Source organism: Stegodyphus dumicola, chromosome 1 (assembly GCF_044657685.1).
Source record: "Stegodyphus dumicola isolate Sdum_Otavi_A_Nest chromosome 1, ASM4465768v1".
NCBI lineage: Eukaryota > Metazoa > Arthropoda > Arachnida > Araneae > Eresidae > Stegodyphus > Stegodyphus dumicola.
The window spans coordinates 65245784-65267497 of NC_140768.1; the positions used below are offsets into that span (position 1 = coordinate 65245784).

Sequence of the window (21714 nt, forward strand, 5' to 3'; positions counted from 1 at the left end):
ATTACATTCTTTATCCGAATGACTGTCTAAAGAGTGAAACTTCTTCAAGACAAAGCAATAAATCACAATTCGAAAAGTACCACTGCATTTCTTAAATAAATGAAGACCGATACAGGTATTGTATATATACATTTTTAACATATTCCTGAAAAGTCTTCTGACGTTTTACCTGTAAAAACGTGTGCCTTGAAAAAAGTCTGAGCACAAACCCACTCTGAAAAGTTCTGAAAGAACAATGGATAACAATACTCCTGGAAATTTTGCAAAAAACCTTTGTGTTGTGGAAATCATGGTGCAGACGTATAGTCAAGAGAAAAGGACTGTCAGATGGAACATTTAAAGAAATAATCTTTGCATTTTAAACATTATGAAATCATTCTAAAAATGTATGAATACTTGCTGTAGCTGTAAACTTTAACGGCGCATATAAGTACAGCTGTTTGAAGGTTTGTAATAGAATTGCGTCTTGAGTAACCTATTGTAATTTTAAAACAATGTAAATAGAAAATGCATATATGTAAACTACCGAGCATTTTATCTTAGCCTATCCAACTTAATTGTGCTCATAAAATTGCAGCTGTAAAATAAGTCGTTAAGTACAATTAATTATATTAAAGTATATTTAATAACTCACATAATTTATTGAATACGGTAATGAAAGATGAAAATGATATAATTGCAGGAACATTCAGTCTTATATTATGTGATTAAAAACGTGTTAAACATAAAAAGTATTTGAAGCATTGAATTCAGTTTAATTGCTGGATTGCAGCGGAGCCATAGTAAGCAGATCATCAGTATATCTGCTCGATGATAATTTGTAGAAGGCACTGTGTTTTTAATAACATATTTAAGAGCAAAAACTGGAAAGTAATTATTTCTTCCTTGAAACAATATAAATTTTACAAAGAATTGAAATTTTAACATTTCATGCTTCATTTAAAATTTTGGCTGTCTGCACACCAAACCTGTACTATGAATTCTATTTAGGAAAAAAAAAAAGATGTGTCTCTTTTATATTTTTCTAATAAACCTTATCACGTTGGTTAAGACTTTTAATTTTCCTTATAGACACCACTTTTTACTACACAATTTCTAACTTTCATTATATATTATTTAGCAAATAAAATATACGAAGATAACTTAAATTATTTCTTAGGTCTTTTGTTAATACACTTCGCGCATATCGCGAATTACTAACAAGAAAGAAATGAAAATAAAAATCTGAATTCAGTTTCCAGTTAATATGCATCACAATTCCTATAACAAAGCTATTCGTAAAATCAAGCAATCATACGTTGAAGTACTGTAATTTGGGAAATATTGGTGTCGAGGTATAATTTAATATTAACAACAATTTTTGGATAAAGTTTACAGTTAATTTTATTGGTTGTAGATTTTAGAACTTTTAAATTAATAATTGTTAGATTATTTAATCTCAAAAAATAGTACAATTAAATACTGCTCACTTGTCCCTGTGGAAACAAGTTTTGAGGAATGTTAATACTTGAAAAAATCCTGAGATACGTTGAATTTTAATTGCTTCTTGTAAGTAAGTAAGTAAGTAAGTAAGTTTTGAAGTATACGTCTATTTAAAGAAACGTCCTACCTTTAAATCACCGTCTTCAACATTTCTGTGTTTGATATCCTTCTGATATATATTCGATCAGAAAAAACAGAAATTTTGGATTTAATTGTCGGAGTATATACGTTTGTCCTCATGGTTTGATATAAAGTGGAATAATATTCAAAGATTATCAGCAAATTTTTGCTAAGCATTCAATGAAAAACATAATACAGTACTAATGTAGAGGAAAGTATCTCATTTCCTTATTTTCATTCTCCTATCAATTTCAAATTTTAGTTTTCAGTGATTTCAATTATATTTCATTACCTCACTTAATTATTTACTAGAATTTTCTCATTGGTGGTTTAATGCTCATATAGACTTAAATTAGTTTTTCACAAAGAGGGAATTCCAACTACAAAATAAGATCAACTAAATTTTTATTAACGCCCACAATAATAAACAATAATGAAACGAATTTTAAACTTGTATCTCCTCTGTGCGTCTTCAAATTTAATAACAAACGATACATAATAAAGCATGTTTCAACTTAAACCAAAGGAATTAATTAGAAGTCTACTACAGAGTGCTGCATTATGTTAAAAATCCCAACAGGTTTTGTTCAGATATTGTTATATACTGCATTTTGCCTTTCATTCAATACAAGCAAGTATGTTATTTAATAATAACCCACTTACATTCTTTCTCAGCTCGATCGAATGTACAGCATTGTTGCCAAACGCAAAATACCCGGACAAGAAAGAAGAAGAAGTTCCTTTACTGCAGAAAGAAGACGAGAAGAAATTTTTAAGCCTTCCGTGAAAGAGGTAAGAGAACCACTATATATTAATGAGCATATAGCGTATGTAATGTTTGTGAGTTTAGGTTTTGGGTTCTCAGACTCCTTATTAGCAGTTGCACAAAATAATACCATCAATTTTCAATCAAGAACTCTATCTGTAAGTGTGCTTTTTCTAAACTTAAATATCATATTTTAATAAAGCATAGATAAAAATGTCACTAATGGTAATGAAGACAGAAACAACTTTTTTTGAAGGAATATTTATTCTATTTGTTACTTAGTAATTTCAAAGTACGAAAGCAAACAGTTAACAAGCTTCTTAGGTACGGCAGCACTTACTCATGCGGTTAGGTTATAAGGTATTTTCTGCTTCCTTTCCGCATGCCTTCGTGGTGTAATTGGAAGCATTCTCGGCGCGTCTTTGAAAGATCCAGGGTTCGAGTTCTGGCGAAGGCACTGCACATTTTTCACATCTCCTGCTTCAAAAAATCCTAGTGACTCTACAAATGGCACTCGAGCTAAAGAGTGGTTCGTCATAACCAGGATTTAGCAAATGGGTGCCTGAAACCCCGGTCGTCCTTTAAAAGGGGAAGTATATAAATTATTTTCTCCCTCCTTGCAGCATGCCTTCATGGTGCAAAGGTAGCACATTCGGCGCGTGCATTGCGCATTTCTGCTTCAGAAATCCCAATGACTCTGCAAGGTGGAATGCCAAAAGTAACTATTTATGTTAATATAACAAATTATAAATTATCATACAGTAAATTGATATCTATTTCCTTTTGAAAATATTGGCATAAATGAAAAAGGTTCAGAATTCTAATAAAAACAAAGTAAAAAGTTTTGATTATGGTTGTTGTCGTGTTCATATTACACGAAACAATGGTTGCCACAGCCTACTCCGAAAAGAGGTTGGACTTCTATTTTCCTCCCCCAATTTTGAGGAAGAGCACCCCGAGGTGATCCGGGGTTCTCCCACCTCTCTCCACTCCCACCAATCCACACGTGAGGACGTTCAACTCGCTGCATATTTAGAGTGCCGCCATGCAGCATTGACACTATACATTTACGAATATCCATGCCTTACCTGGGATTCGAACCCGGGCCTTTCGTTTATCGTAGAAGGCTCACTTAACCACTATACAGTCTGGACGACTTTGATTATGGTAATCATATAATAATGCAATTTAGCATAGTGTTGAAGTAATGAATGCAAATTTTCGAAAGCGCGTAAACATTTAAAAGCTTTAAAAACTGAAAACATGAGGCCAGAAAAATTATGGCTGTTGGTACTAAACGTAGCATTTGAAATTAGACACTTAAATGAAATAGATACTTTGAGGTAAGTTACTAATTTTAAGTAAAGAATTTTATTCCTTAATTAATGTGTAATATTAGTTCAAAATTCAGGTCTTATTATTAACTATGTTTAAGTTTAAATGTACGTGTATTTCAATAGCAAAATGAAGAATAATTACGTAATAAACTATATAATAAACAAATTCGGTTTCTTTGGATTTCGATAGATAACTGCATGACGATATAGAAACATTTCTAAAGAGTACTCACAACTTTCTGTAAATTTGTGAATGCATATCTTGAGAAAGAGTTGTGATAGATCTTCTATCAAGTACTGACGGATTCATCGCAAAAATTTTCAAATAACAGATGATAAAAATATTAATTTTGAAACATAAAATGATAATATTTTTTAAAATCGTAATAAATAAAACTTATGAAACATAAAAAATTCCGAGAGTGTTTTCTGGAAAGATATCCTCCAACCCATTTATGCTTTCTAATTAAAAAGAATTGAAGTAAAATTAAAAAAAAAAAAAAATCTGAAATGTTTCAGATTTTAAATTACGTCCAAAGGGGCGTTTTTTAACATTTTGTGTGTTACCTTTCTTTATTAAATATCATGTTCCTCGCACTTAAACCATAAGATCCAGTGCAACAGCAATACGCAAAATAGTTTTAAAACGAGCATATCTTTAGAATTTCCGATACAGAGACTCACGCGCTGGAGATAAAAATGTTTTTTCTGCACAACGTTGCCATTGCTCGCTTTGAAATCCTTGAGTTTGTTAATCAAAAATTCGTCAAAGTTTTAAAAAATAGGAAATCGATCATAAAACAAATTTCAAATTTCAAATTTGGTCTTCCACATGCTCATATTCGTTGGAGGATTACGTTATTCAAAATTCGATGACTCTATGTACCGTTGTTTTATCACAATACGAGAAATATACATACATTTATGCAGATTTTTCATTATTTAATTTCTTCAAATATAATGCAGAACTCTAACATTTTGTGGCAACAGTTTGAAAAGTGAACCAACATTTATGAGTCCGACGCAAAATGCCAAAACGAAACTAATAGTCCTTCGGGATTCAAATCCCTTTGGACTAAAAACGCTTGTAAATGTTTTAGTTAAGATATAAAAATAAAGATTTAATTAAAATTCTTCCAAAGCAAAGTTACAAATTTGAAATTCTAATTTAAGAATCATAAAAATGCTTCATGTAATAAAAAATAACCAGATCTCAACATACTAAAGAGCTAAAAACTAAGTTAACTAAAATTTCACAATTTAAGGAGAGGTAATTATAGTATCCACTGAACGTAGATAACCGTTATATTTTATTAGAAAACTAAAGGGCTGCGGCCAAACCAAAATTTACAGTTATAAATTTATAACTATTAATTTATAACTATTCACAACTGTACAATATAATTATGTACAATTAAAATTTATAATTATGCACATCCGTAAAGAAAATGCATACATTTCAATATGAATAAAATCCGTTCATATCTTCCAAGCAACAACGAATTCGTAAATAATTTTTATTGCCAAACCAGGGGAAAAAAACTTTTGACACTTCAGGTTAGTAAGGCGTGATTTAAATTTAACGTAATAAATAACCTGGAGCTAAAAGGTTGCCAACAGCAACTATTTATTTAAATTGCTTATATTAACAAAAACGTTTCGGCATACAATAACGTCACATGCATGACGTGCTTTCTTTAACGTCAGAATATGATTTTAATAATACGTTTAATGTTTGGGAATGCTTTATTAGGCCAAAGGGCACTAGCCCAGAAAAGCTATTAATTTCTAAACGGCATTTTGCGTCGAATCACTGTTCAAACTGTTGCCACCAAACACTATCGTCATGTATTATATTTAAAGAAACTAAATAATGGAGAATCTGCATGAATGCATGAATGTTTCTCGCATTGTGAAGAAACAACGGTACCTAGAACCATCAAATTTTGAATATCGTAGTCCTCCAACCGAACATGGACAATTGGAAGTCCGAATTTTGAATTTCGATTTTTTTATTATCCGTTTAAAATTTTGTAAAATTTTAACTAATTTTTGATTAACAACTCAACGATTTCAAAGCGAGCAATGGCAACTCAGTACGGAAAAAAACACATTTGTCTCGGAGGGACTGTGTATCGGAAATTCTAAAGCTATACAGTTTAGTGATACTGATGTTGAACTGAATTTTTATGTGTTTTAAGTGCGAAGAACATGATATTTGATAACTAAAGGTAACACTCAAAAAGTTTAAAAAATGCCCTTTGGGGCGTAATATAAAATCTGAAAGCTTTCAGATTTTTTTTTTATTTAATATTTTGTAAAAGTTACAAGCTTTTGATTAACAAACTCTACGATTTGAAAGCGAGCAGGGGAAACACTTTTCGAAATAAAGCAGACTTTTATCTCCAGCTTGCAAAACTGCTACCATTCGAAAAAATGAGTGAGAAACTTAGCATTTTCAGAGTTTTTAATTAATATCTCGGCTGATTAAAGTGGTAAGAAGATGAGAATGATTGTAATGGCTTCCTGCGAATTTTTTAGAATCCGGGAGTACCTTTCTTGAATAAATATTGTAAGAGTCACGATCTGCTTTACTGATACTGATTCCTACACTGTCGCTCTCGGTTGATAGCGGATTTTCTAAATTAAACTATCATTCATTCTTTGATTTCGATATGTGAAACAAAAAAAATCTATACAATAGTGCAAGAGAATATGAATCACATGAAAGGGGTATTTATTTCTAAACTGATTAGACTGCACTTATCTAAGGGGGAAATATATCCCATATTGGCTTGTGCTATTTATTTGACATACTTATTATATTTGCTTCTGAAATTCTTTAAAGAGAAAAGAAATCAATTTGATTAAAAGTATTGTTACGAATTTGGTATTTAAAAAGCTAATGTTAGTTCAATTATAAATTAAATGGTTTTATTTCTCGCGCAGTGCAGCGCGTGACGAATATTAAAAGAAAGCTAAGCCGGAAAACTGAAAATACAAGAGCGCGTGCATTAAATAAATAAATATCTCTTTTCGATTTCGAGAAAGTACTAGAAAATTCTAACGCGTGATTTTTAAATCTTATAAAAGAAGGAAAACATTTCAGTTCGTAGTAACCGCGCACCCTATCTCAGTAACCTTACGCTACTATCCTGACCGAATGCATCATGCATGGACTTGAATGCTGGATGATTTTGTTTTCCAAGTACTAATTTCCCAATTTTCGTATATTCAGCTTGACTTCGCCACGGAATGATTGCACCTTGTTCTAATGTTACGCCCCCCGGGCGAGGTGCAGTAGCACCTTAATGCACTAAAAACCGTGAATGGCCTTTATAGGCTGCACAGATTGAACAGGTCAAAACTCAATGTAGTTGTATACCTGCGGTGAATAAGAAATAAATAAAAAGTTCGTAGTAATTACTTAGTTTGTTGTTATTTAGAAAACTGCTCTTGTTGATTGTAGCGAATTCGCGGATTAGCTTTCTTTAGCTGTTTTGAATTCTCTTGAACGTTTGAGTAGTTAAAAGATACTACTGTGATATATTGTGAAACTGCACGATTATTTGAGGACATTTAATCATATTTGTTGTGATAATAATAAAATTTCTTCATTTTTTATCGGACTTGTGCATTCATTTCGCAACGAACCCGTACGCACGCAACAGTATGTTATAGTTTTATACCTTCACTGTTAGCTAGAAGTGGAAACATACTGTTGCGTACGTACGGGTTCGTAATAAATTGAATGCACAAGTCCGATAAAAAGTCAATAAAATTAATTCTTATCACAAGATATTCAACAAAAAGCTACAATTTTTCCTCACAGATATTCGTACAATATCACAATATCACATAGAAGTTATATTATTAAACTAATAAAACGTTAAATAGAACTCAATCCAGAATGCAGAGAAAGCTAATCCAATCTCACCGTAAATTCGCAAAAACCAACAACAAAAACTTAGTAAACAACTGAACTGAGATGTTTTTCTCCAGCTTTTTAAAACTTTTTAATCGTGCACGAGAACATTCTGGTGCACGAGAGCAACACGTGGCTGTCGAGCCTGTGTTTGAAACAATGCCAACATATTAATATTATTTTTAAAACAATTAATTCAACTTAACAACTATTGAAAACGTATTCGGACGTTAAATAATAATAATATTCATTTTATGCTCTTGAGACATCCTAGTCCATATTAATCTTCAGTTTCTTCTTCCTTTATGTGACCTTATCACAAATTATTAGATTGCTATGTACCACAGTTATACGGTTTAATAATGTGTCCTGATCTGAAGTTATCTTAATATTTATGGAGATATTCCCAAAGAATGAAGATTACATTTGAAAATATTTTGCTATGCATATGCATTTATACTTGGTATAAAGAAATGTTAAAATTTATGTGAAATTTTTAGAAATATCAAATTGTTTCAGATGTACATAATAACCTGTTTAAACTCTACAAATGGGCAGGGTATCAGTAAAACGTTTCAAAATAGCTTACGCAATTTTTCATTCGAAATTGGGAGCTTTATTATAAGAGCAACGGCATTCAAATCCCTATAAACAACATTTCTACAAAGTATTTCGTTATTATGATATCTTTCCCTTTTCATATTCTCACGAGCCTGACATTACATAAAAAAGGTTCAAAATTCCCTACTTCGAGAACTTTTGGTTCTTGTATAATAGTCCTTACGCAATGAACAGCAAGAAAAACACCATTCCTTTCTTTGAAATACACATTCCATGCTCTCTTTTATGACGGAGTGCATGAAATAATATACTACCAGCGGAACTTTCGAGCCAAGTATGCGTATTTTTCTTTTTTATGCCTAAATCCTTTTGTGACTCACAACAAACAGGACAATCAACAAAAACACATTTCCTTTTCAGAAGGTCGTCAACAAAAAACGAGGCAAAATAAATCGGCAAAAACAAGGCGCTTAGAAACCTTTTTTCTGGTGTTTTCTCCCCCCCCCCCAGTCACAAAGCCTGTCAGCATGAGAAAAAATGGTCTAAATCTTTATTCCAGCCTTGCTTCTTATTTCCTACTTTTTTCCCACAGATCAATAGCAAGCTGCATGCTGTCCAAGACGAGCTGCATGAGATCACCCGTAAGCTGGAGCTCATATCGATGCCGGGGTACGTTCATCCCTTGGAGTACGCCCCGGTACCAGTGTACCAAAGGGCGCTCAATCATCGGATGGAAGAACTGAAAGAAGAATTCGTCGAACTTATCACAGAACTGAGGAAGCGGAAAAACTCTGCTGGAGGCGTGGCGATCGATGTAGAGGTAAATGGGGTTTCGTAGCAAAGCCATAGTGCAGAACGGGGGTTGCCCTTATTTGGTATTCAAGTCACGTATGAGAGAAATTCTATGTGACTGTGGAAATGGAAAGATTTTCCGAAATGTGCGCATTCCCATGACAGTTCTCAATGATTTATAAATCTTTTCCATTAGGGATGAAGAAGGAAAAAATAAATGTAGTTTTAAATTCTTAAGCGCTGATATCCCGGAAAACGTTTTGAATTGTAATAAGGGAATGTACAAAAAGCTGCGTGTTCCTAAATTGTGTACTTTTCTAAGAATATTGTGTGACAAAGAATAATTTTTTCTTCATTTTTTTGTATTTCATAAGTCAGGACATTTCCTCCAACTGTTACATATGTAAAGCCCGCTTGTTTTTGCTATAGAACATTACATTTTTTAGTGAGAAGAAATAGACAAATTAGGTTACTATAATAAATACAATGTCTTAAAATATGCTTTTAAAACTTAATTTACGTGTTAAACAAAGAGAAAATAATAACAAAATGAAAAGAGTGTTGAGAAAAGGAAATGAAAGACACTATAATATAGGTAATGATTCTTTTTAAATCAAAATGGAAATTCACAGGTAGTACGAATTAATCGCTCATAAAGAAATGAATGGTCAAGTACCAAGTAGCACATTAATTCAAAAGCTTTCCGAAGCTCTTAATTCGATAGAAAAGAAACCAATTATTTTACAATATGGATTACGCTTAAAATAGCTTACTCTGAAGAGATCTAAGCAAAAAGTATGAAAATAGTCTATAGTAATAAGAAAAAAGATAAGTTTGCATAAAAAGGAAGAAATATATTTAAAACACTTTTAGAAAATGGGGGTAAGATTGCTTCTGTGGAAATTCTAATGCACGCAACAATAGTGTTAATTTTTTTACGTTTGCTGAAAAGAAATGGGAACGTAGTATCCACCCTATAAACTGAATTATTAATTCAGTTTATCAGACAGGCAAACAACCTTTTGTATACTTTGCTTAGTTCAATGGTTCAATGCAAACTAATCATTTCAACTGAGATGAGAAACTCTAAAATTTTTTAACATTCTAATTACATATTGTGTAAGAAATGCATAGGATTATATATTCTATTCTTAATTTAATTTATCTAGTTTTTTAATTTAATATAAAACATTTTAAAGAAAATTTCGCTTTTCTTTAACGAAATAATTACTGAAATTTTAATTTCTTTAAGCAAAATATGCAATGGTAATTTGCTTTATGAGGATGACTTCGTAGAGGATTTCGTAAGACTATCACATGATTAAACTGTTTCATCGTCATTTATCTGTAAGAAAATTTAAAACGATAACTCACATCTTTTAACTAATTAATTAATAAATGATTAAGTTACTTATTGAGTGCATTATTGAGTTTTGCAGTTATATTTCTTGTGTCTCATCCTGCACCTTGTATAGGTATTTTAAAATGCATCTGAATATCTCTTCAAAGAATCTTAATTCGGAATTACCCATACCTTCAGTTTAATTCGCTTGCTTAATTTTTTGATCAAACAAAATGAATACACGACTTTCTTATCTTTATTATTATTAATTATTATTATTATTATTATTGTCATTATTTATTACATTTTTTATGAATAAAGAATATTAATGTTTCAGATAATATTAGAAAATCTACATATATATTTACTCTTTACTCATAAAATTATGCATTCCTTTAATCTTTGCAAATTATTAGAAAATCCGATTTTAATAATGGGACAATGCATAGCTTCTCGTTAACACCTCTTAGAGTTCAGAGAAAGACTACACATTAATTAGATACAAAGATAACTTTAAAAAGTTCAGGTTTCTCCATTGTATACTTAGCATGCTTTACTGTAATAAAAGCAGTCCGCGTTTTCCACATATATATATATATATATATTTTTTTTTTTCAGTGTTCTTACTATTCAGATACTTTGTAAATCATTTTGCCATTTATACGCTTTTACTTGAATTTGATATTCCCCTTCCCATTTCTGACTTTAAATTCCCCAGAATGCTCATTACGACCACGACTTGGACGGTCAGCTGAGGAGACCTCGTCGAATGCTCGTCAGCCAGGGCCGTCGCCCGAGCTTCACTGCACTCACGACGCTACTCTCTACATCACGACCTCTTCTAACGCAATACGCGCCAACAGCAGCTCAGCAAGCGCTTTATTACGTGCCGTCGGACCCCGATTTGGAAGGACGGGGTACTCCGGAACAGCAGAGAGCCCTGCTAGCAAGGAGCAACGAGGTGACTTTTTTATTCCAGTTTTTGCTTTATGATAGCTAGCACCGTAACATGATTTGCAGTATATTGCAATATTTATAGTAAACGAAAACCTGAAAAGGAGTTATAATGCGATAAAAATATTTTAATTTGAGGAAACTCCGTTTGAAAGCCTTATTTAGATAAAATGTCCAAATTAATAAAAAGAAATACACCTAGTAAAGTATTTTTAATATGAGGCCAAATATTTTTCAGACCTGTTCAAAATATTATCCTGATTTAATTAGATATTATTTGACTAGAAGGTACTTTTTTTTCCAAACATGCTACATTAATAATCTAATTTGGATCTATCATCTTTTGAATTCTTTGAAAGACTAGCCATATAATTAATTATTAATAATTAAACCAAAGTTCACATTTTCCAGTTTTATCCTGAAAAAGAAACATATACGTTGTTTATTTCCTTTTTATTTCCTACAAACTTCAAGATATTCATTTTTCATAAAAATCTGTTATCAGAATTTTAAGGATTGCTCTAGTCATGGGAAGCTGAAAAATGTTACATAATTAATCTTGGTAACCTTCTGCAATATGAACGAATTTGTTACCCACATGACACTGCGATACAAGGATTTAGAGCGCCCATTGAACTTAGATTAAAGTATGTGTTAAAAGTATTCCATTACTGCCACGATGTCGTGACGTAATATTCATCTGAGGTTAGAGTAGACATATGCCATAACGGAAGTAAAATTAAAATCATTGCTCTGCAATTAGATGGTATAAAAACTCTTTAAAGAGTAGGGCTGTTATTTCACTGATTTTTCAGAACTTAATCAAAATTAACTGTAGAATTGAGGCTATGTAGCTCATAATAGCACAATGTTTAAAGCCTCGATAATCTGTGTAACTCTCATCTGGAAATCTTCATTTCAGTTGTCTGTCCCAGTAAATTTCAGAAGTAATCCAACATCCTTATTAACCATACCTAACCGACGATGTTTATATTGCCGGCAGTAATGAATTTTACTTTCCGGATTATTTGCCTGGTCTATTTTACTTTCACCGATCGAACTACTCTCTTAACATTCTGAATTCTATTTGAAATATATAATAATAACAACTTAAGAGTTTTTGAAATGCAAACACGAACAGATGTCTCACAGTTTTTCTCAGAAAGCAAATAAGCTTCAAAATTTGCTGCGATCTCGAATTTTGATCTCTATCTTCTAGGAAAAAGCTCATTCCAATTCTAATTCTGCTTTCGCTTAAGAAGGATTCTTGAGTTTGATAATAAAAGTTTTCAGTATGACTGTTTATACTTTTTAATGCGCAGCAAAGTTTACTGAAACGCTTCAGCCTGAGATCATAGGATTTCTGTGTTAGTATAAAGAAATAAGATAGGTGCTACATTTGTACCTGTTAGAAATAGACGAAGATAAAATAAAAATTGAGTAATTAAAAAGCAATTCGTTTGCGGCAAATGTAAATGTAACAATTGCATGGTACAGATATCATGGAAATGAGCAGAAAAACACGGATTTCTTAATAAATTCTTTATAAAAAGAAATATTTAGTGCCAGAACAGTTAAATGTTTCACCAGTGAACCGGCATTTTTGTATGGGATGGGTGGCGATCATTCAAGATCATCCTCAATATTAATCTTTACAAAATCTACCACGAACAAAAACTGAAATCAGTAGATTTGCAAAGTGGGCATTTGAACATATGGAAACAATCCTGTCTCGTTACTAAACGTCACGGGGTCTGTGAAGATACTTTTCGCTAAATGAAAGTACAAATGCACACATTTACTACATTTCGGATGATGACGTGGTGTGGGTTCACCGAATAATTCGTTGTACACCTTTTTTTGAGGAAGTCCACAGTTCTAAGTTCTAGAACTGTTTCTATCACAGTCGAATGTTATGCAGCGATTTTATAAGGTAGTATCCCTCCCTCCTTGCAAACGAGGCAAGTGTTTTATAGTGTAGTATTCATGCAGGATGAAAGGTTCCTGCAGTCATATGAAATTTTGCTTAAAAATAAAACCCTATGCGAGATCAAACTACACTGCAGTTTGGGGCAAATCTTTGGAATATGGTAACAGGTAGTTTGGCGACATTTTGGTAAGGCGATAAAGGTTACTAGCTAGGACTTTAGTAGTGTACATGGATAAAAACAAGTGTGTGCGAATGCCATTTTTGTGCAATTCTGGGATTTTTTTTTAAGTGAAAATAGGTCGACGTGTACATGGATACCGTGTATGTACAATTCTTAAAAACGCGGCAAGTAGTTTGCGATTCTGCACTTTCTCCCAATTTCGCACCTAATCTTTGTCATGATTAAGCACTTTTGTTCCATAAAAATTCTAGCATAAGCGTAATTCGGCTAGCAGATTGTTGGAAAAAAATGTTGAAAAAAAAAAAAAAAAAAAAAAACATGCCTTTACTTCGTGAAAACAAAATGGCTTCCAAACAAAAACTAGCAGGTTGCTGTAGCAGGATTGGTCGCCAAAAAATCGCCAAGTTACCATAATCTAAAGATTAACCATTACACTAATTTTCTTTTCCCTCTATATTATCTATTATAAAAGTCGCCACAAAATAATCTGTGACTGGAACTATGTACTTCTCAGATTATTGCTAAAGTCCTAGCTAGTAACCTTTATCACCTTACCAAAATGTCGCCAAACTACCTGTTACCATATTCCAAAGATTAGCCAAGTTTGGTGATTTAAAGCTTTATTAAAAATTTCTTAATCTTTCACTTGCAAATTGTTGAGATAAGGTGAAAAATTTCACTTTTATCGATTTAGTGTTTCAATGTCAGATTTTCTGACAAAAGCAATTCATCATTAGTGTCACTTTCCTTTTCACCTGTTTCGAGTTACTACAGAGATCCTAAATGCAAGAAGTACAAGTATATCAATTCTCTTTATTACGCATATGTTAATTGTGAAAATCACAGCAAAGTTGCTTCGTCAGAATATATGGAGATACATTTTATAATGATAGCCAGCCTAGGACATCTTTTGAACATGAGTATAATTCATAACACCAGTTTTTTATTGAAATGAATTTCAAAACACAAACATAAAGAATTTCCACATTCGGAAGTAAATTATTCTTTACAAACTCAATCTCTTAAGCAGTCCAATCTCTAAGTTGTACTATATGAACTGTTCACGCCATCGTTTGCGGATACTTAAAAAGAGAAGAAAACCTAAAATATATGTAATGATATATACAGAAGAGACCACAGAGAGTAATGATTAAGATATAATGAAAGTTTACAAATTTCGATATATTAACTTATTCGATATATTAATCTAATATATACACCAATTGAAGAAGTTTTTTTTTTTTTTTTTTGAGCAATTTTAGCCGAAAATGAATTAGCAAAAATAGTCATCAAACAATTGGCAAGCAGTTAATTAATAAGGAAACACTTATTAATCTATGTCTTCCTGATGTAATATTCATCTTCTTTAATGAGAATATCAAATTAGGCAACTTTTTAACTAGTATAAAGACGAGAATCAACAACAAAGTTGCTGTGATAGCGATTAATAGGAAATGTAAATCTTTAATTTAGATGAGTGAAAATATTTAGTTTGATTAAGAAGGCAAACACAGAAATAGATTTTCTATGGAATAAATTACTCAAAAGTATGCTGAAATTGGCTATTCCAAATAAAGTCTAATTTTACCTCTTACTAAAGGTTCAAGTTTCCAGATGTATGTTAAACATATTTCTTAATTTTTATCTGAGAGTAAACAGATAACATGAATTATTAACTTGAAAACTCCGATTGTGACATAGTACCTAGAATACTACTGCGGTTATAATCCTTCAGCATCTTAATAATCAAATTCTTTCATCTTTTGCGGGTAAAACTACTAGTGTAGTATTGCCTCGAAATAACTGTTCTCATTTTTTACGATCTGTTAATATGACAGCATTGCTTTAGCCTATTTCGATTAGTGCCTTGTTTAATAAAGCCAGATCGAATAAAACATGAATGTATCGAATTGTTTAAACATTCACGCTATTCTGAATTCACAGCATAAATTGTGTATACTAGACGCATTCGCAGTTATTTTCTTGTTAATATTAATTAGATATATGCATCTTCGGCAACCAATAAAGATATTAATTGGTTGCAGATATTATTCTCATCGCCTCTCGATTTCTAGCCATGATTCAAGTAGCTTAAATTATCAATGCAGATCTCGTTTCATGACGCTATATAGAATATATCACTCCGTTATGAGGTAAAGTGGTGTAACCGTTATTCTAATCTAGTTTATGCATACATCTCTTTCCTCATACCTTTATCTCCGAAGCGAAGATTTAATTCCTGATTCTGAATTACGTATGTATATCTCTTGGGTAGAAGTTTAAGATTCTCTTGACCAGGGGCGTGCTGATTGAAAGGGGATAAAGAAGCGGGCTGATCTGGGCCTCTGGTTAGGGGTGGCCTTCGAAGAACCTTAAGTTTTTAAGTGAATATACCTATATGTAAAATTATATAAAAAGGACGGAAGAAGAAGCTAAAAAATGGTCAGTCCTTAACTTAATCCTTAAAATTAGTGGTCAGTCCTTAAAATGGTCATGACCTTAAAGTGGTCAGTCTTTAAAATCGAGAATGTGAAGGATAACAGAACTTCAAATACACTCATGTCCATAAATTAAGGATAATGTAAAATCAGGCAAAGGAAGAGTTAGAACCAAAACAAATTTGACATATTTGTAAAACTTATTTATTAAACAAAAGGTAAAGAGCAAAAAAAAAAAAAGATGGTATATGTTTGATATTATTAAAAAAATTAGCGATTTTTTCTCCCTGGAGCAAATTACAAAAAAAAACCTATTTACAACAAAAAAATATTACATGGTTGGTATGATTGTTAATACATTGTATTTCTCCCAGTCGATGCAATACAGTCCGTACAACGCCTAGGCATGCTGAGTATCAAATTATCGATCTGATATTGGGGGATATTACACCACTCAAAAGGCAATGCTCTCCGAAGTTCCGGTAGACATGTAGGAAGAGGTTGACGGGCTGCAACTCGTCGGCCAAGCATGTCCCACACGTGCTCTACTGGATTCAAGTCCGGTGAGAATGCTAGCCAGTCCATAAGGAGGATATCCTCCGATTGAAGGCATTCGCTTACGATGTTTGCACGGTGAGGACGGGCGTTGTCATCCATAAACACAAATTGTGAGCCCCGAAACAAACGTACATGCTGTTCCAGAATGACGTCCCGATAGATTTGGCTTGTCATGGTTCCAATTTGAACATGCAGGTCAGTTCTGGAACCCAGAATAATTCCACCCCAAACGACACCGTAACGGTGTCGTTCAATGATGTTTTCTTGGTGGTAACGAGTACCTGGAGCTCTCCATATGAAAGTCCGGCCAGAATCAGACTGCAAGCTAAACCTGGACTCGTCGGAAAACATCACACAAGCCCACTGTTGCGGTGTCCACAATGCATGCTCTCTACTCCAGGCTAACCGCAGGCGACAGTGAGTTGCAGTAAGTGGAACGCATCTGACAGGTCTACGAGCATATAGACCAATCTGTCCTAAGCGTCTGTACACGTTCTGCCTTGAAATTGTCGTACTAGTGGCTGAAGAGAGCTGACAAGACAGGTCTGAGGCTGTGCTCCGCCTGTTTCTTTTGGCAGTAACTGTCAAATACCGGTCCTCATTCGCGTTGTAACTCTGGAGCGACCTGTGCTGTAACGTCTACTCACATTACCATCATCTTGGAATCGTTGCCAAAGCCTGGAGATGACACTCTGTGCAATTCCAAGTTCGTCTGATACTTCCAGTTGGGTACACCCACACTCCAAACGGCCGATAATTCTACCACGTAAAAAATCATCCAAATGCGTCCTTTGTGTCATAACTATTCGGTTATTGCACTGAAATGCTTATAAAGCGCCTGCGAACAATTTTACTTCTTTGCCTATATTCCTTATATATCACTGTCTTACTCTCTCGTCATTGTGACGTACCATCGGTGTCATCTGGTTACTTCCTGAAATTTGCATATCATTCTTGAAGATGTGTGTAGTGATTTTACAGGTGATATATTTATTTTAGAGTTCGATTTCCGCGTTACTCAGAATTATCCTTAATTTATGGACATGAGTGTATTTTCTTGCTTAATAAATCTGAAAATAAATTTTTACAAACTTTGCAAATTCCAAAATTTTCTTTATTATAGATTAAATGGGATAGAAAGGGAGTCTATAGCTATCTAGAATTTAAAATTAAGCTTACATCTACAAGTTATATTTAGATAAATTCAAATATGTTGACTCTACAGATTCTTTTAATAGTGTGTATTTCAGATGCTTCCTTAAACTTTTCAAAGTTAATTTAAAGGTATCTTCAATCATCAATGAGCAAAGTAAGAGTTAATATTTTGCCAATCCTTTCCACTGAAAGTAGTTAGCAGTAGTTAAAAAAGATTAATTTTGATGAAGCTATAATTTATTTTTTTCAGAAGTGAAAGCTCGCAAAAAAATTTTATTATTTTTTATTTTGATAGAAAAAATAAAAACATTTTTAAGTTGTAGTATTGTGTGGCCCCCAACTTGTCAGCAACTGTGGTATTGACTGCTACGAAATGTAAATTTACACAAACACGTAAGAAGGGTTTAAAGCCCTTTTTATTCCACTTTAAAAATAACAGCTGCGTTCACTTGACGCTCACAAACTACGCCGACCCGGCGGTTTAACAGAAACAGAATGTAAAACTGAAAAATAATGACTGGATGAATAAATAGCTAGATCACTATCCACGAGGCTCTGAAATCTTAACTAACCTAACCGCGTTCTAAAAATACAGCTGAGATTCAGCGAGCTTAATAATTAAGCAGTTGAAGGATTCAGCAAACTGCCGAGATAGGCACACAGGCCGAAACGCGCGGTTCTTAAATTTCTACCTAGCAACCTTCACGTTCGCGATTCAAGAAGCACACATACAAACTCGTTTTCCTTCTATTTAAACTCAACTTACTTCTGCTAAATTTGAATATACTGCGCGCTTTACTACAATTTACATACTCTAGTATTGGCAATTCTAGGGGAAAATAAAGGCTTGACAGGAAAGAGAGATTAATTTAAAATAAATGTTAGTTAAAATAAATATAAACCCTACATTTGCCGCTGCCAGAATTTGGTAAACTTGGAAGCAGGTCCTAGAAACGACCTGTTGAAAAGTTTCCATATTCTAACCTAAGACTCAAGAGCTTCGTTTACATAAAACAAACTTTTGTCTAAAAAAAAAAAAAAAAAAAAAAAAAAAAAAAAAAAAAAAATTACAATCGTTTTTGTAGACGATTAGAATACAATATCTTCTTACAGGATCCTCTCTGCTGTTTGGTCTTCATCAATCAATCTTTTTCTCTTCCTTCCAGCATCTGGAAGAAATACGTATCAGTATATTCCAAATACATTATAATTTATACTTTTTTAACACTTGATAATTCTTTCGTTTTCGATCCTTTTCTTTTCCTTATTTAGCTGCTTACATTCACATTCATTCAAATATTCAAACATGAATTTAACTTTACCCTGGTTCTCCACCATGTGTGGTGTCAAACAGGAATCTTCGTGTTTTTGTATTTCAACACTTCCCCTAACCACAATGATTTGTTAGATTTCAAACGACCAAATATGACACACCCTAATCCAACATACTGAAACTCGATGAGCTATGTTTAACATTCTTAAATTCAAGTGTGGGTGGAGAACCCTAAAAAACACATTCATTCCAAATATCCCCCTCATTCATCTTTTGACATGCAGGCTTTCGCTCTAAAGTATGATTTTATCTACTGTTTAACACTTAGGTTTTAACTCGTTTCTTTTGAGCATTTACTTTTAGCGTCTAAAATTTTATGCTTCTAGACTAAATTGTAATTTTACATAACTTTCAAGTATTTACCTATATTTACAAAATTCTAATACATATGATTTTTACAATTTACCATAAGATGAATAAGAGAAAATAAAATTTTACTTCACGCTTTCTTCGCCAAGCTGGCGGCACTGAAACTAAATTTTCCATTAATACAAGAATACGAAGCTATTTTAACTTCGGCCAAATTTTGGCTTTAACATAACAGAACCAGTCTTTCGACCAACACGAACTGCTTGCTCTTAGATTTTACACTTAAAGAAAATAATGCTTTTGCCTTAGCTAAATACAGTAAAACAAAACTAAGTCTCAACCGAGACAAATTGACTTCCGTCAACACATAGAACTTCGTATTTACACATAACATTTCAGAACAAAAGAAAAATTTATAGAAGATTTTAACTTATCTTTGACTTTTCGATTGACTTGGAACTCCGACATCCTCTTCTGGCAGAATTGATTCCAAGTTACAGAATTCATGGAAGTTAACTTCCTCTTTTGGTTTCTTCGAGTTTCCTCCATGGTGACTTTCCTTTTTCGCCCTCTCTACGCCGGCCTCTTGGGGTGGTAGTCTTCGGGTTCCTGTCTTTTCCGTTTGGCCCCTGGACGACTGGTCTTGGCGGCCTCCGGTCTGGATTCTTGCTTGAATTTTTTCTGCTGGTGCCAATCATTTCGTTCCTCTTGCTGTCTCTTTCTTCTCATGAACGGCGGCCTTGTTTGCTCCTGCCATAGTGAGGCCTCTTAGTGCAGATGTGGCAATGGCAACTATTTGTGATCAATAAGCTGTGGCAGATCAATAAGCTGTTTAAAACATATGTTTTTCTGCTAGATGTAAATTATTATTATTATTTTTTTTTTTTTTTAAGGGAAATCTCCGCTCGGGCCTCAATAGCTGTAGGTCTGCCACTACTTAATTTGAATGTTTTACTGAAGATTAACCGATTTTAATCATATCTCTGCATCTCAGGATAAGAACGGTTTCGCATTTCGGTTGCTGTGGGTAGTCAAATACCGAAAAACTGCATTTCTAGTTTTCATCAGTATTGAATTAACTTACTATTATTACTCGAATTACTTACTATTACTTACTATTATTACGCGAATAATTAACTTACTAACAGGAAGGAGATAATAAATCTGATTTTTAAGTATTATAGATTTCGAATACGAATTTGCAATGAATGGCATCTACAGAATTACAGAAATATGAATGCATTACAATACTATGTGAATATTGTTTACCCGGCCTTTTCGTATTGTTGAGGACAATGAGGTAAAACAAAATAGCTGTCATAATATTTTATTAGAATTTGTATTTATGAATATATGAAAGGCCAACAGAAAATTATAGGCCGTCTTGTACAGAACTCATGTATATTCATATTCATAAATTATAATTTGCTTCTTAATAGAATATGAGGTATTGTTTAATTAAATATAGTTACGGAAGCTATTTAATATTATGTGCTACATTAGCGATTTTATCACAAATGGTGTTCTTCCTAACTACCCTCCCGTTATATGAGAGGCTCAGTTTAAGTCGGATATTTTAACCAGAAATAGTGACAATGGGATCGAACACATAAAACATTTTAAACCGAAGTTGGGTACTGCAAGTAATAATACAAGAATGCGTTTTTTGAAAGGCGCAGAATTTTTAATTTGAAAAGTCCGTATTTTGCTCAATATTTTTTTCTATTTTGAAAAGATATACTGCTGGGGATAAATATACCAGTATCTAAAATTATATGAAATTGTACAAAGCATTGTGCTTTGAGAAGGAATATGAATACATACGATACAAATCAGTTTGGCGTAACCAAAAAATTTCAGTTGAATAATAGTATAATGACGAAGAAAATAAAAATATTATCTTCTCAACTCACACACAAATTTCACAATAGGATTTCACGCTTTCATAAAGTGCTTAGTTAAGGTTTAAGGAGGTAACTCCGCTACTTATGATCTTTACAGTAATTAATCTCGAGAAAACACGTAAACACGTTTAGCTTTTGCTTGTTTGCTTATGTGATCACGGCGACGCCTCGATGACTATCTGCCTAAGGGGAGGGATGCCTTCGTGGAGGACATTCTAAGAAAACCTGGCTCGTATACACGTTACACATGGAGAAAACCATGAAAACCACGCAGCAACTCGTTCGCGTAATTTCAACCTCGGACCGAGCTACCAGTGTCCAGCGCTCGGCCGCTGGTGAGCTAACACATGTAGTAGCACTTCTAAGAATGTGCAGTAAGTCCTTCATATCAGTGGTCTTAAACTGGCAACACACGAATAATTTCAAATATGTATTTATGTCAATATATTTATTTAATTTAGTTTTGCAGGGATGAATTATATGATTCAGAAAATCGAGGATATGAAGAGTAGAACAACTTGAAATATTATCTGGCTTAATAAATCTCAAAACTAATTTTTGCACACTTTGTAATATATTTTCAAAATTTCTTTATTACAAACCAATGGGATAGAAAAGGAATCTATA

General features: G+C 33.0%; 1 protein-coding gene across 1 annotated transcript in view; it reads left to right on the forward strand.

Moving 5' to 3' along the window:
• Positions 1-21714, forward strand: part of LOC118184283 (uncharacterized) — a 104196-nt gene that overhangs the window by 75633 nt on the left and 6849 nt on the right. The window contains exons 3-5 of the mRNA XM_035353932.2: positions 2278-2394; positions 8784-9011; positions 11044-11286. Coding sequence (XP_035209823.1) covers positions 2278-2394; positions 8784-9011; positions 11044-11286 — 588 coding nt within the window. The remainder of the gene's footprint in view (positions 1-2277; positions 2395-8783; positions 9012-11043; positions 11287-21714) is intronic.